The sequence below is a fragment of the Fukomys damarensis genome, unplaced genomic scaffold (genome assembly GCF_012274545.1).
Source record: "Fukomys damarensis isolate Sample0158 unplaced genomic scaffold, DMR_v1.0_HiC HiC_scaffold_7, whole genome shotgun sequence".
In the NCBI taxonomy this organism is placed as follows: Eukaryota; Metazoa; Chordata; class Mammalia; order Rodentia; family Bathyergidae; genus Fukomys; species Fukomys damarensis.
This window is the reverse complement of record NW_022900919.1, coordinates 5,641,476-5,654,811: the sequence shown is the minus strand read 5'-3', so window position 1 is coordinate 5,654,811 and position 13,336 is coordinate 5,641,476. Positions and strand designations below refer to the sequence as shown.

Below are 13,336 nucleotides of genomic sequence, written 5' to 3'. Positions count from 1 at the left end.
CCCAAAATCCACAATAAAAGAAATATCCACAATATTGAAAATGAGGACAAAATGAGACTCTTAGGATCAAGGATAGCACTTACCATATTTTCATCTTCTTTTTCTTTGCCATCTTCATTTTCCTTTGATGTTTGGTATGAGAAATCATCATATGTGCGAAACTCCAAAAACAAGATGGTGGGGGGAAGGAGAATCCCCATGATAACCTACGAATGAGGAGAGATAAGCCAATTTTTAAGTGGTGGCAATTCTAGAAAAATTTCCCTGTCCAGCGGTCCCTTAGTAATCATAGGAGATTAGTTCCAGGACCCCCTGTGCATACCAAACTCTGGATGCTCTAGACCAGTAATGGAAAGCGTTTTGGAGCCTTCCATGATGTAAGTGGCCTGCACAGCACGTATGCTGCAGGTTTTCCACCACTGCTCAAGACCCTTAAATAGCTTAGTACTTATGTGCATACATTATATGCACATCCTCCTGTGTACCTTAAGTCAGGTTCCAAATGTTTCCCACCAGAATTGGGAAGGCCCTGTTCCACTGCCTTCTAGGTTTCAATATTACTGTTGAAAAATGTGATGTTAATCTTATATTCAGCACTTCATAGGTGACTGCTTTCTTTTAAAACTTTTAGGATCTCAATCGCTTCTCGGCCTTTTGGCTAAGATCAAGTGTAAAACTTTTAGGATCTCTTTATTCTTGTAATTCTGAAAATTACTTGTTTATTAATATCCAGGGTCTTGTATCATATAGCTTAGTGTATGATACAGAATTAGACAGAAATAACATTCATATTTTCAAGAAACAGAGCGCATTCTCCTTGCCAGACCATTCTATACGGTACAATATTATACCGATTGAGCATCCCTAACTCAAAAATCTGGTCTGCAGTGCTCTAAAGTCTGAAACTTTTTGTGTGCTGACGTGATGGCATAAGTAGAAAAATCCACACTTTACTTCATGTGACTTGTCATAGTCAAAAATGTAGGTGAACTAAAATTATTATATATAATTATTTCAGGCTATCTGTACAAAGTATACATTAAACATAAGCAAATTTTATAGTTAAACTTGGATTCCATCCCCTACAACATATCTTATTATGTCTATGCAAATATCCCAAAGTCAAAAAATATTTGGACTACTTGAAGCATTTCAGATAATGGAGACTCAACCTGTACTGATCTTCCTTCATTATTATAGCAATCTCATAAAATCACCACTTGATAGCTGTTTATCTGTAGAATAGAATATTTTCTTAAGACCACCTAGTAGTTAACAGTAGTAAACAGTAGACATAGGATTTTCCTCGAAATACAACTTTCTCTCTACTATATCTTTTTCATACCTTTTCATATATCTATTCTCTCATAACCCCCATGTGATGAACGCATCACATTTTAAAATAATATCACACAATTTCAACATATATGGAGATCTGTCAAAATAAAGTTCAGGTCCCCGCTTTAATGGCAGGTAGTTGACCTGTATATGTGCAAGATTAGCAGACTCCAGTTGGAGACACAGAGGACAAGGAGCAGTATAACAAAGTGTGAGGGTTACAGGGCTTCCAGCATCACCGAGTACCTTGGCTCAGGTCATGACCTCATGCAGACCAGCCGAGCACCTAGGCAAGGTACTTAATCTCAAAGCTTCAAGTTCCTTGTCTATAAGACAAGCATGGTTACAGTATCTCCCTCATGGGGCTGCTCACAGGAATGCAAAGGTCCCTCCTTATCTTTAAGGGATAGATATGTTCTGGGCTCCTAGTGGATTTCTGAAACCACAGACAGCCCTGGATCCTACATATTCCGTTTTTTCTCATATGCCACACAGCATTGCCACATAGTACCTGACCTAATTTGTTCTTCTCAGTTGTGTGCCCTGATGCTCTTTTTGTATCACTATTTTTGAGTAATTATTAAGTAAATAAAGGTTACTTGCACATGAATACTGTTACTACGGCAGTTGTTGGAATAACCAAGGTAGCTACTAAGGATGGGTAGTGTATACAGTGTGGAGGTACTGGACAAAGAGATTTTTCACATCCTGGGTGAGATGGAGTGAAATCGTGAGATTTCCATGCTACTCAGGACAGTCCCTGATTTAAACTTATGAAGGGGAGCTGGGACTGTAGCTCAGTGATACAGGCTTGCCTAGCATGGGCCAAGTCTTGGGTTACATCCCCAGCACTGCAAACAAACAAAACAATCAACTTACGAATTATTTCTAGAATTTTCCATTCAATATTCTTGGACTGTGCTGACTTTGGGTAAATGAAACTAAGAAAAGTGAAATTTGAACAAGGTGTGACTACTGTAAATAAAACGACCTGCAGGAAGTGCTCATGAGGCTCAGTTTAGCAGGGAGGAAGAGTGCACTCCGTGTCCCGTGTCAGTGTCATTCTTGCCCTCCAATAAGTAGCAGGTGACACATACCTTCAGGCCGGGGTTTTTCCTCATTCGAAGCCTTCCCATCCACATGTCTGTCAGTAACATCTGGCTGCATGTGTGAGCGATGAAGTCTCGATGTTTGGCTGCCACGGCCAGTTTGAGGCAGGTGGAGTTGCTCCAATTTTTCAGCTCATAGGTCAGCAGTTTCATGGCCATCTGCTCATCGTGCTTATAGGACTGGTCCAGCAGCTCCACAGCAAGCTGGCCAAAGTCTCTGGGGGGAAAGAGATGGGTCAGAGTGAAACCACAGTGGCCAAGAGCTCTTCTTAAGATAGATATTTCTGCAGAGACACAGGGAGCCACAGGGACAATGAACCCCTGATTGGAATGGCCATGGATGTCCTCTGCAAGCAGGACACTCCTGAGTTTTTGTCTCCAGGGGGGATTGGGAGAGGCTAGGGCTTTGTGCTCCGTATGGTGAGCACTAACTGCTCTTGCTACACATGGAGCTACAGGTTGATCCTGCACTTGCCCTTCAGGCCCTGGGGACACAGAGACCAGGGAGCAGAGCCCATCTCTCTACTGTTGCACAGATCAGAGAGGCAAAGAGGAAAGGCAGCCTGGACAAGTTCAGAAACAGCACCCGAGGAGTTGGAAGTCAGATTAGGGGCTGTGCTTAGGGGCGTGGTGGGAAGAAAGGGGGCAATGAAAAGGGACACCAGGAGGACTTGTGAGTGTTGGTTGGGCTCTGTTCCTTAACCTCGGTGCTGACTGTGTCAGTGTATTGTATTTGTGAACAGGTATCAAGCCATACATCGGATATGTGCTTTCTCTGTATGTGTGTAGCACTTCCATAATGAACCAATCACCAGAACGCTCAACCTCCTCAGTGCTGATAAAGTGTAGTTGTCATCAGGCCCAGGGCAGGAGCACCTAAGAGCTAATGGAGGGGCACTGGCAGGAGTGGTAGGAGTTGGAGCGGAGAGGCCATGGAGAATGTGATACAGCTGGATTTCCAACATCAAACTTATTCCTTTTCCCTGACCCTGGTTCAAATATTTAGTGATTGGAGTAATTATTGCCCATTCCTTTCACTTTTGGTCATGGAATGTGATTAAAATATGGCCACATAGTGATCACTCCCCTCTGATTTTGTATCTTTGATTTTTAGATTTTGTCACTATTGTGAGCTGGAGGTTGGAGAAGGTGGAACTGTTGTGGAGGAATGGCCTTCCCTGTGCCCTGATGAGACACGCTGCCTGCAGTAGCTCCTGTCCCATGTCCTGGGGTGCGGGGGACACATTATCACCTGGTTACCTCTGGGGAGCAAGGGATGGCATCTAAAACCACGAAGTAAGAGAACAAGTCCCCATTTCTAAACAGCCTCGAATTCCTGACATTTAGAAATTGGCTAGTGGATTTAGAATGCACCGAGTCCAAAGTAAAAGCAGCAGGTTTCAGCAGACAGAGATGTTAGATGTTGGCAGAGTTATCTGTATTTGCCTCATTTATGTGCATTTAGTTGTGCTGGGAATTCAGATTTCCACTTGGGCATGTAAGGGACTTGGCAGCTGCTAGTCCGTTCAAACAACAAGCAAACTCTGAACAAGATGAAAAACCAGCATCTCTTCTTTGCTCTATCAGAGAAGTGAGGTCACAGGGAAAACTGCTGTTCCCAAACTTGGGGGACAGACAGGAGGATACAAAGAATCACCACCTACTGGAGCAGAAACATCTGCAGGCCCAGGGCTGAAGTGGGAAACATGAGCTTTGGTGCTCAATTTCTGGAAGCTCAATGTGGACAGGTCTGCAGGGTAAAAATTCCAGGGCCACAGGGGATCTGGTGAGCTTTATGTCCAGGATCCCATTCAGGTTCTCACAGTGAGTACAGGAGAAAATGCCCCTGGTGCTCCCAGCAGTGGGCGGAGAAAACAAACTATTCCATAATGTGTCCTAGCACTCAGGAGGCCTGCCCTCAGGAGAAACTAGATAACCAGGGCTTAATCTGCTGGGGTTGTAGTAAGCCTGCCCTACAACAAGGGAAGAGAAATACCCAGCCCCATCCTACCCTACCCACGGGGGACCCCCCCGCCGAAGCCCTTATGACATTCACAGCCCAGGACACAGGTACACTGAAGTTGCATTACTCCTCAGGATGTGTCTGTGCATAGGAACTGTAGCCTGAAAAGCAGCACACTGAAACAGTGACAACCTGAAGTGCCCCAGAGAGGTGACAGGAAAAATACTGAATGGCTTTAACCACAATGATCCCTAAGTGAGAAGTACTACAGCCACCCCTTCCCTCAAAAGGACAGGTACTCAGGACAATAGTTTCTCCAGGGTAACCAGGAGGTCAAAATGGATCTTTGAAAGTTAGAATTGTTTTTCCTATTAGCGTAGTTCTTCTTCTCCAAGCTTCCTCATGCCCAGGGCCTAAGCCAGCACCCTTTTTGTCTTCCACCCAGGTGAATGGGCAGAATATGAAGACCAGGAGTTTGGAGTCTGGCTTCATTTCCACAGGGAAGGAAGAAGCAGGGATGAAGCAAGAAAGCCATCTAAGCCTCACTGTAGTCCCTCTCCCCTCTCTTCCTTACTATAAAAGGCCCTTGCATACCTGGTCCCAGGGAAATGGAAGTTTGAGGCAGAAGGGGCCTCTCCATCTCCTTAGTGCTAACTTTGAGTAAAGCACTTTTGTTCCTCTTGCCAAAATAAGAGGCCTCCCTGGTTTGGGGGAGCAGTGTATGGACCTGAGAGAAGGTGAGACTGGCCTTTCGATTCCCTGCAGACACTAACTTGGAATTGTTGTCCAGATCGTGGGAGATATCATCCACCAGCTCGCTCTCGGAGGACTCGTGGGCCATGGCCTTGTAGAGCTTGCAGGCCACCAAGGCCTTGGCCATGCTCTCCTCCCCACGCTGCCACAGGAAGACGGCCATTTTCTGGCGTTTCATCAGCACGGCCCACACCATCAGCTCGTGAAAGGGGTACTGGAACCGGCTCACAGCCAGGTCATCCACGTCAATGTCAATCTCTTCCTCCTTTTTCTTCTTTTTCTTCTTCTTCCCTTTGGCTGGAAGCTCATCATCCTGAGGGGAGAACACATTTTTTCCCCCACAGTTCTTCCTAAATGCACAATAAAGGATTCTGGCACCACTGGAGAAAGGAAAACTTTCACTTAGAGGTAATGAAGAAACCTCTTAGGTGCATTTTAAGCTTCTAGTCAGTGTATTAATCGTTTGGAAACCATGTACATACTTATGATAATGACTAAACCACCTACAACCAAGAACTGAAAAGGCATGGTACATTTTGAGTAACCTATAATTTTGGGGAGATGTTTTGTTAGGAGCTGTTAACTCATGAAACAAAGCTACAACAAAAAACAAAAGACCTTCCAAAAAAGAAAGGTAAATAACACCGCAGGATCAGGTAAAGTCCACATTTGGTTCCTCGGGAAGCCGTCCATTGCGGCAAAACACCAAAGCCTATTCAACAGATGCAGCTGAGCCAGAAGTTAGTAGGAAAAATGTAAAGTGGAGAAAGGAAAATGTTTCTGGTTTCCCTCTAATGTTTTAAGAAAGCAAACATTCCTGTTTGGACAAGTGCTGTCCTTTCCCCATGTGTTACAAACAGAATGGGATCTGTAAGAAAAAAGAGTCAGGATCGGGGGAGTTGGGAGGGAAATCTGTGAGGCTTAGGCTATTTCCGGCTAAGACCTATACCCTGTGCATGACGGAAGCAGATACAATCAACCCTTTGTGTCTTCAGTCTCTGCCTTTTCAGATTCAGCCTGGATTAAAAATATGAAGAAGAAAATTGTATCTAACTGAACATTATTTTCTTGTCATTATTCCCAACAATGTAGTATAACTGTTTACATATGTTTACATTGTATTAGCTATCGTAAGTCAACCAGAGATGATTTAAGATGTGCAGAGAGATGTGCGCAGGTTTTATGCAGATACGACACTATTTATATAAGGGCCTTGAGTATGCAGATTTGCTGTCCTTGAGAGATCCTGGAACAAATCCCCTGCTGAAACTGAGAGGTGATTGTTTTTGCAGACAGCTTTCTCATCAATTATCACTTTTTTTTTTTTTAAGTTTGAATCTTTTTTTCTTTTGTAGTCCTGGGGACCAAAAGCAGGGTCTGCTGCATGGTAAGCAAGCGCTCTGTCGCCGAGCTACATCCTTGGCCCTGTTTTCTACTATTCTTACTCTGAGAGGTGATTCTTCCCATTTCCTCAGATGAAGAAGCCGTGGCTCAAAGTCTGACTAGCTCTTCTACATCTGCACGACTTGGACAGGCTGGAGACCCTGAGTAGAGCCTGGCTCCTTGATTCCCATCACGAGCTGTTCACAGGTGATCCAGCTGTTCTCATGTTATGAGGAGCTGTGACAGCATTCTTATGGCAAGGATAGCATGTTAATTGAAATGTTTTTAGCCCAATTTTCTAATTTTGTCCCAGTGAAACTACAATCACAGTAAATTAGGGAACGTTGGCCTATGTTATGGCTGAGACCCGTGGTGTTCCCCAAAAGCCTCCTGCGCGTGGAAGGTGATGGCTCCTGGGGGCGCATCAGTGGATCATTCAGCTGACTGGCTCAAGGTGCTGTTAGGAGGCGGGGCCGGCCGGAGGGGGCGGGTCTCTGCTGGTGGAGCTGGGTGTATCTACCTCCTCCACCGCTTGCTTCTCTTTCTGCCTCCCGGCCACCACGCATGAACCGATCAGCTTTTCCTCCAGCAGGCGTTTCCACCGTGCCGTTTCTGCCCACCTGCTGTGTTTGAGCCCACCAAAAATGAACTGAAACCTCTAAACCTGAGAACCACAAAAACCCTCTCCGTCTTTTATGTTGTGGGTGTTGGGTGTTTTAACCCAGCAACGAGGAAAGTAACTAAGACAGCCTATACAGGTTAAAATCGACATGCCAGAATTTTTAAAATGAACATAGCTTCATTTCCAAGAATATGTAAAAAAGTGCTGAGGATGTAGTTCAGTGGAGCTGCACCTGCCTGGCAAGAACAAGGTCCTGAGTTTGATTCCCTGTCGCCCCCCCCAAAGAATATGTAAAACGAGGTAAAGATAATCTAATGGCCAGCAAAATGTTTGAAGACAGAAGTTTCGTAAATCTGCCTTTCAATTCCATATAATCTCATTAAAATATTAATTATTAACACATTTTCTTAAAATAATAGCCATATAGAGAATATAACAAGGACTTGATTTCCTTAAAACACAAAGGCCTGCCACAAATCAATAAGGAAAAGAAAAACAACTTGATAAAATAACAAAGGATATGAACTGGAAATATGAGATGAAATGAAATCGATATACTGATAATCACAGTAAGTCACACCCCACTTAGAAATGAATTTGAAAAAAACATTAACAAGTGGAGAGGCGAATTGAATCTCAGAATGCCAAGTTGGATCTGATGGGTAAACATAAGAATTGTACCCACAGAGAGTCTCACAAAAAAGCAGCCAGGCATTATATTTACAAAATTTTCTGTCTCAATAACTTCTACATACCAGAAAGCATGTAGGCCACATTGCAGGAATGAAGTAGAAATTAAAAACAGTAGAATCACAACAAAAGCCTGCATCTGGAAAGTTTAGAACATACTTTTAAATAATTCTTGAATCAAAGGGGAAATTATCACTTTTTTTAGAGACAAAAGGCAATGAAGGTTCTACTTACCCAAACCTGTGGGAAACCATTAAAATAATTCTCTGAGAAAAGTGTATGTCTTTAAGTATTTATAGGAATACTGAAATAGGGAAGAGTATAAGTAACTCTAAAGAAAGTATGTGGAAAGAATAAATAAAAATAGAAGCAGGCATTAATAAAATAGAAACAGAAAAAAAGAAAGTTGCTTGATAAAGCAAAAACACCAATAAAATATGTAGGCAACTGTGGTTAAGAGAAAAAGAGAGAAATAAAATTTTTAGAAATCAGAACAAGAAATGGCACACAAAAATATAGAGAAGATTAAAAAGACTAGAAAACTGCATAAAAGTTTATACCAATGAACTTGAAAGTCTAGAGAAAATGTATTTAGTTTAAGAAAATATAAATTAGCCAAATTGCCTCTAGAAAATAGAAAGCAAGAAAGACCCATATTTATAATAACTAGTGTAAAGGTAATTAGATAAAGTCCTGAAAAAAACAGGGCTTGGGCCAGGCTATTATAGAGGTAAGTATAATAAACTTTCACACAACAGTTAAGCCCTACTTGACATAAGTTTCTACTTGAGAAATTAGGAAATTATGGAATACCCCTAATGCTAGTAGGATCATAAGAGCAACATCATGATGAAACAATGTCAGTCTTAATTGCGAACACAAATTAAAGCTTTATACGTTGAATCCATAAGGAATTGGGATGCTCATAAATTTATTTGAGAAGAATCTGTATAATAGTATGCCCTTATAGTCTGTGTTAATGGCATTTCTTTTAATTATTTAAATATTTTTATGTGTACTGTTCTTAAAGTTTTCTATTAAGGGAATTTTTGGTACTTTTGTTCTGTTGTGAGGGAGCATTATTAGTTGGATTCCTGGGTTTTCTATATCTGAGTATATTTTTTTTCCTGATAATCATTTTCTTCCCTTCTTGGGTATTCTTTCTTTGGCATTTATTTTTCCATATGGTAGAATTATCAGAGCACTTTTGAATACTAATAGGGATAATGACTGTTACAGCTTATATCTCGATGTCCCCCTCCCAAAGTCTCATGCATCCATAAGTGGGGATTTGGGGAGTGACTGGATCATGGGTGTGTACTACTGGATTAGTCTGTTGACTGGGTTAGCATAGTTCTGGGCATGGATGATGGACTTACTGAAGAGGAAAGACTCGCACGGCATGTGGATGGCTTATAACCTGGGTGGAATAAAAAGGGAAAGGAGGAACTTTTGCTCTTTCCTGCCTGCCATGCCATGAACTCTTTTTCCTCTGTCATGTCCCTCAGCTATCCTGGCTGCCTTGGAATCAGCCAACTGCAAACTGAACTTCTACAAATGTGAGCTAAAATAAACCTCTGCTCCTTTAACTTATGGGTGTCAGGTGTTTTGTCCCAGCAACAAGAAAGTAACTAAGACAATGATTATGTCAGCAATAACAGGCATGCTTGTCTTGTTCTTGATTTTAGTAGGAATGAATGCACTGCTTCATTGTGTTTCTTCTCTCTGTGAGACATATACTACTGTAACCACATCCAGAAAGTATTTTAATTTACTCTTTGTTTTACCATTCTCCCTCTAGGGAACTAAATCTTCTTTAAAACTAAAAAATACATTTTACATTTTGTAAAAATTCCTCTTTGATATCTACCAACAAATTATCATGTAATATCTTTTTCCTCCGACTTTGGATATGATCCAATATAATAAAGACAATAATATTAAATTATATTTGTACTCTTGGAAAACTTTAATTACTTGTTTAGGACCTTAAAATATTCTATTGAATTTATCTTGGTTTTACTGATAATTTTCAAATATATAAATGGTATTATTTTCTAGTTTTTATTGTTGCTGTTTTTTTAACCTTTGCTTTTGTAACTGTGGGTTACTCTGTGAAATGAATTTGGTATCTTTCACTCTTTTAAAATGTATATGACCCTTTTATGTAATTTGGCTAAGTCATCTAAGTAGATTTTAGTGAGTTGTACAGTAGATTTATTCATGGAAAACAACTTGTTCAATTTTGTGTTAAGCAAAGTAAAGGACTTATATATATTTGACCAAGATATAAAACCATTGAAAACAAGTTCAACTTACTTCCATTCCTAGAAGTTTAAGAGCTTTGGGCTGCAAAATGAAAGAGAAAAGAAAATTAAGTTATTCACTAACTGTTACTAGTAGTAATGTTAGTAGCACATTAGCATGATTGTTAGTTATAGAAACAATAATCGATTAAAAAGTACTTTTTGTCACTATTAAATGACAATTTCCAAGGAAAAGAAATGCTTTGATATGGAAGCTGCTCTGCCAACAGAAGTCAGTTAAAGACTTCATTCCAAGAAGAGCCAGGAAGTTTCCTAACAGCCGTCCTGACACAGAGCTCTGGAGTGGGGGTGAGGGGAAGGATCAGGACAGGTCTGACATCTGTGCTGGGCTCTGATAAGAGCAGGACCTTGAAGGCACATTAGGGGAGGAACCGTGAGAGGAATACAACTTGCTGTTGGTGGAGGTTCGTGGTCTGCTCCGACAGGCTAGGGGCGGCCAGCAGAGAGCCTTGGATGTCATGCTAACGAGTTTGGCTGTGATCGTTTGAAGGCAGCTACAGTGGTAGGGTGGTAGCATGGACTGGAGGGAGAAGAGACAGTAGCCAGGAAGTCCTACTGTGGGCGGAGAAGGAGGGCAGATGCAATTGTCGAAACATGGTGCTGACACGCTAGGTGGTAATGGGGAAAAGCTGCGTGTGGAGATGGGCATCTGTAGGGCTGGGGAGGCCTCGAATCAGGAGAAGGCGGGCAGGTACATGCAGGGGTAGCGCACAGTTTCGCTTTGAGCAGGCTGCATTATCCGGAAGCACAGCAGAGAAGCACAGGCCACTGCAGGAACCACAGAACACTGAATATTCACTAAGCTCTACCCTCTTCGGTCCAAATAAGTTGTTGTAAAGGATCCGAAAACTTTTCCGGGTGTAGTTGCAGCGGTAGGCTCCCCCCATGAGGTATTCCAGCACGAGTCCTATGTCGATGAGGCTGATGTGGTAATCAGGTGGAAGGTTGCTCTGGAAGGAAACAAGTTCATCTCAGGCCCTGTAAGAATGCACTCGAAGTGTGGATGTCATCAGAGACCTGGGTGTAAGCAATCCTCCCAGCCCAGCTTGGAAGATCATGCAATGGAACGAGGGAATTCAACATTGCAGTGTTCAGTCTGGTACCATATGATGGAGGTTCAAGCCATGTTTCAGAAATTGGGTTAAACTTGCTCAGTGAGAAGAAAGGGTTAGAAACCCACGTGGCCCTAGGGTTGATGACTGGGCGTGCTCATTGTTTGACGGATCAGGCTGTGGGTTGTGTGTGTCAATGTGAAGGAGATGGTAAGGTGCAGGTGGCACAAGAGTGGGTTTGTTTGGATGGGAAGGTGCTTTCACAGCTGCTTTCAGGGGAGAACTCAGCCTCAGGGGTCTGGGGCCAGATTTCATGCAGAGGAAGGACCTCGTTGGAAGCTGAGGGAAGGCAAAATCTTCCACTGAGGCTGGAGCTTTTCTAGTGAAAGCTTCTGTGGTGTTTAGTGGCTTTCTGGAGAACCCACTCCTGCCTAGTTCTTCAGTAAGAACATGAACATCACCCACCACCCGATGTGTCTGGGAGTAGTGGCAAGGGCAGAGTTTAGAACCAACATGGAAAGGATCTTTTCAAACAGTCAACTGCGGGGAGAAGAACAGCCAGAACAGGGGTGCTCTATGTATTCTTGGTTACTCATCCCAGCAGATTCATGTGCCCTGGGGAGCAGAGCTGATCAGCTGTTTTAAAGGATTTTCTGCTATGTGATATGCATTGCTTGGTTTATTTCATACGGCTGATATGCTGGTACTAACTTGAGCTCCTTCAAATGGAGATTACATATCCCAAATGTCCACCTTTCGATAGGACCAGCCACACTGCCTAAACCCTTCACTCGTGCATTGTGTACTCGCTCAGCCCTCATTGTGATCCTTCACCAGACTGAGGATTTCTTAGCAGCAACAGAGAGATACAGTCCTGCTTTAAGGAGATCGGTGTTGGGCAGAGGCAGAGCTGTCAGCAGCCCTGATGGAGAACACATGTGAGGGGCAGAAGGAATGGCCCCAGCCCTCCTGGACAGACCACTGGGAGGGTGACAAAAACTTCCAGGAGAAGGTGACACCCAAAGCAGGCTAGGTGGGGTATAGGGCTGTGGGGAGGAGGGGGAGGAGGGCTGAAGACATGAGGAAGGACAGACCACAGGCTCCCTGGACACCAGCCTTCAGGCGGGGTCAGTACAAGTCTGATGTGTATACCACAGGAAAGAGGACACGGGCCCGCTCGAGGGGTGCATGGCTCTTGGGGTCAGCCCGAACTTCAGGCTGTGGGCCATGGGAGACTTTGGAAGATTGTAAGCAGGGAACAGTGGGAGGCGTGGATCTGGCGGATCAAGGGGTTTACTGAAATGACTCAGGTGAGACATGGTTGAACCTGAGCCAGGGTGGCCAGCACTTTGGAAAGTTGGTACTCTCTAATCTATCCTCCCTCTGGAGGGACCAGAGTCGTCCTGTGAAGTGTCTCGGAGGGCCCTCCTGAATCCCTGACCCACTGAATCTGTCGTGCTCCATGAATATCTGCAGAAGGTGAAGTCTCACATTATTAGAATTGGCAGGGTGAGGTGGCGCACGCCTGTCATCGTAGCACTCAGGAGGCTAAGGCAGGAGGATCACTGCAAGTTCAAGGCCAGCCTGGACTGTATACTGAGTTCAAGGCTGGTCTGGACTACATGGCGAGACCCTATCTTTTTTAAAAAAAATGGTTAGCATTAAATATTTGTATGAAATGTGATCAAGCTACCCAGGACTCTGGCCCCAAGCCCTATTTTTTTATTTGAGCAATTTCTCTTGCTCAGACTACAGGCACCCATCACACTCTGCAGCCCAGTGAAATGAATCACTCTGAGGTGAACCCGGTACAGTCCTGCGACCTGTGGTGACAGGACACAAGAAATGCCCCGACAGAGCACCAAGTGTGCAGGAGCTCAGGGACACCAACTGGAACACGTGGTAGTTGGTAGCAGCAGAAAGTGAGTCAAGCAGGTATCACTTAATAATGAGAAAACTGGCTGGGTGTGGTGACGCACACCTGCGATTCCAGCATGCAGGAGGCTGAGGCAGTTGAGGCCACCCTGTGCCACATAGTGAGTTCAAGGCCAGCCTGAATACACAGCGAGACTGTTTCTCAAAAAAAAAAAAAAAAAAAA

The 13,336-nt window shown here is 43.5% G+C and overlaps 1 protein-coding gene and 1 pseudogene across 2 annotated transcripts in view; one reads left to right on the top strand and one right to left on the bottom strand.

The window, feature by feature from the left end:
* Trpm1 (transient receptor potential cation channel subfamily M member 1) overlaps positions 1–13,336 on the bottom strand; it is a 96,256-nt gene that overhangs the window by 31,889 nt on the left and 51,031 nt on the right. For both annotated transcript variants that reach the window (XM_010638223.1, XM_010638222.1), the window contains 5 exons: positions 10,995–11,135; positions 10,178–10,207; positions 5,184–5,476; positions 2,436–2,664; positions 84–206 (listed from right to left, as the gene is read on the bottom strand). In XM_010638223.1, the coding sequence (XP_010636525.1) occupies positions 84–206; positions 2,436–2,664; positions 5,184–5,476; positions 10,178–10,207; positions 10,995–11,135 (816 nt within the window). The remainder of the gene's footprint in view (positions 1–83; positions 207–2,435; positions 2,665–5,183; positions 5,477–10,177; positions 10,208–10,994; positions 11,136–13,336) is intronic.
* LOC117285244 lies at positions 639–777 on the top strand (annotated as a pseudogene).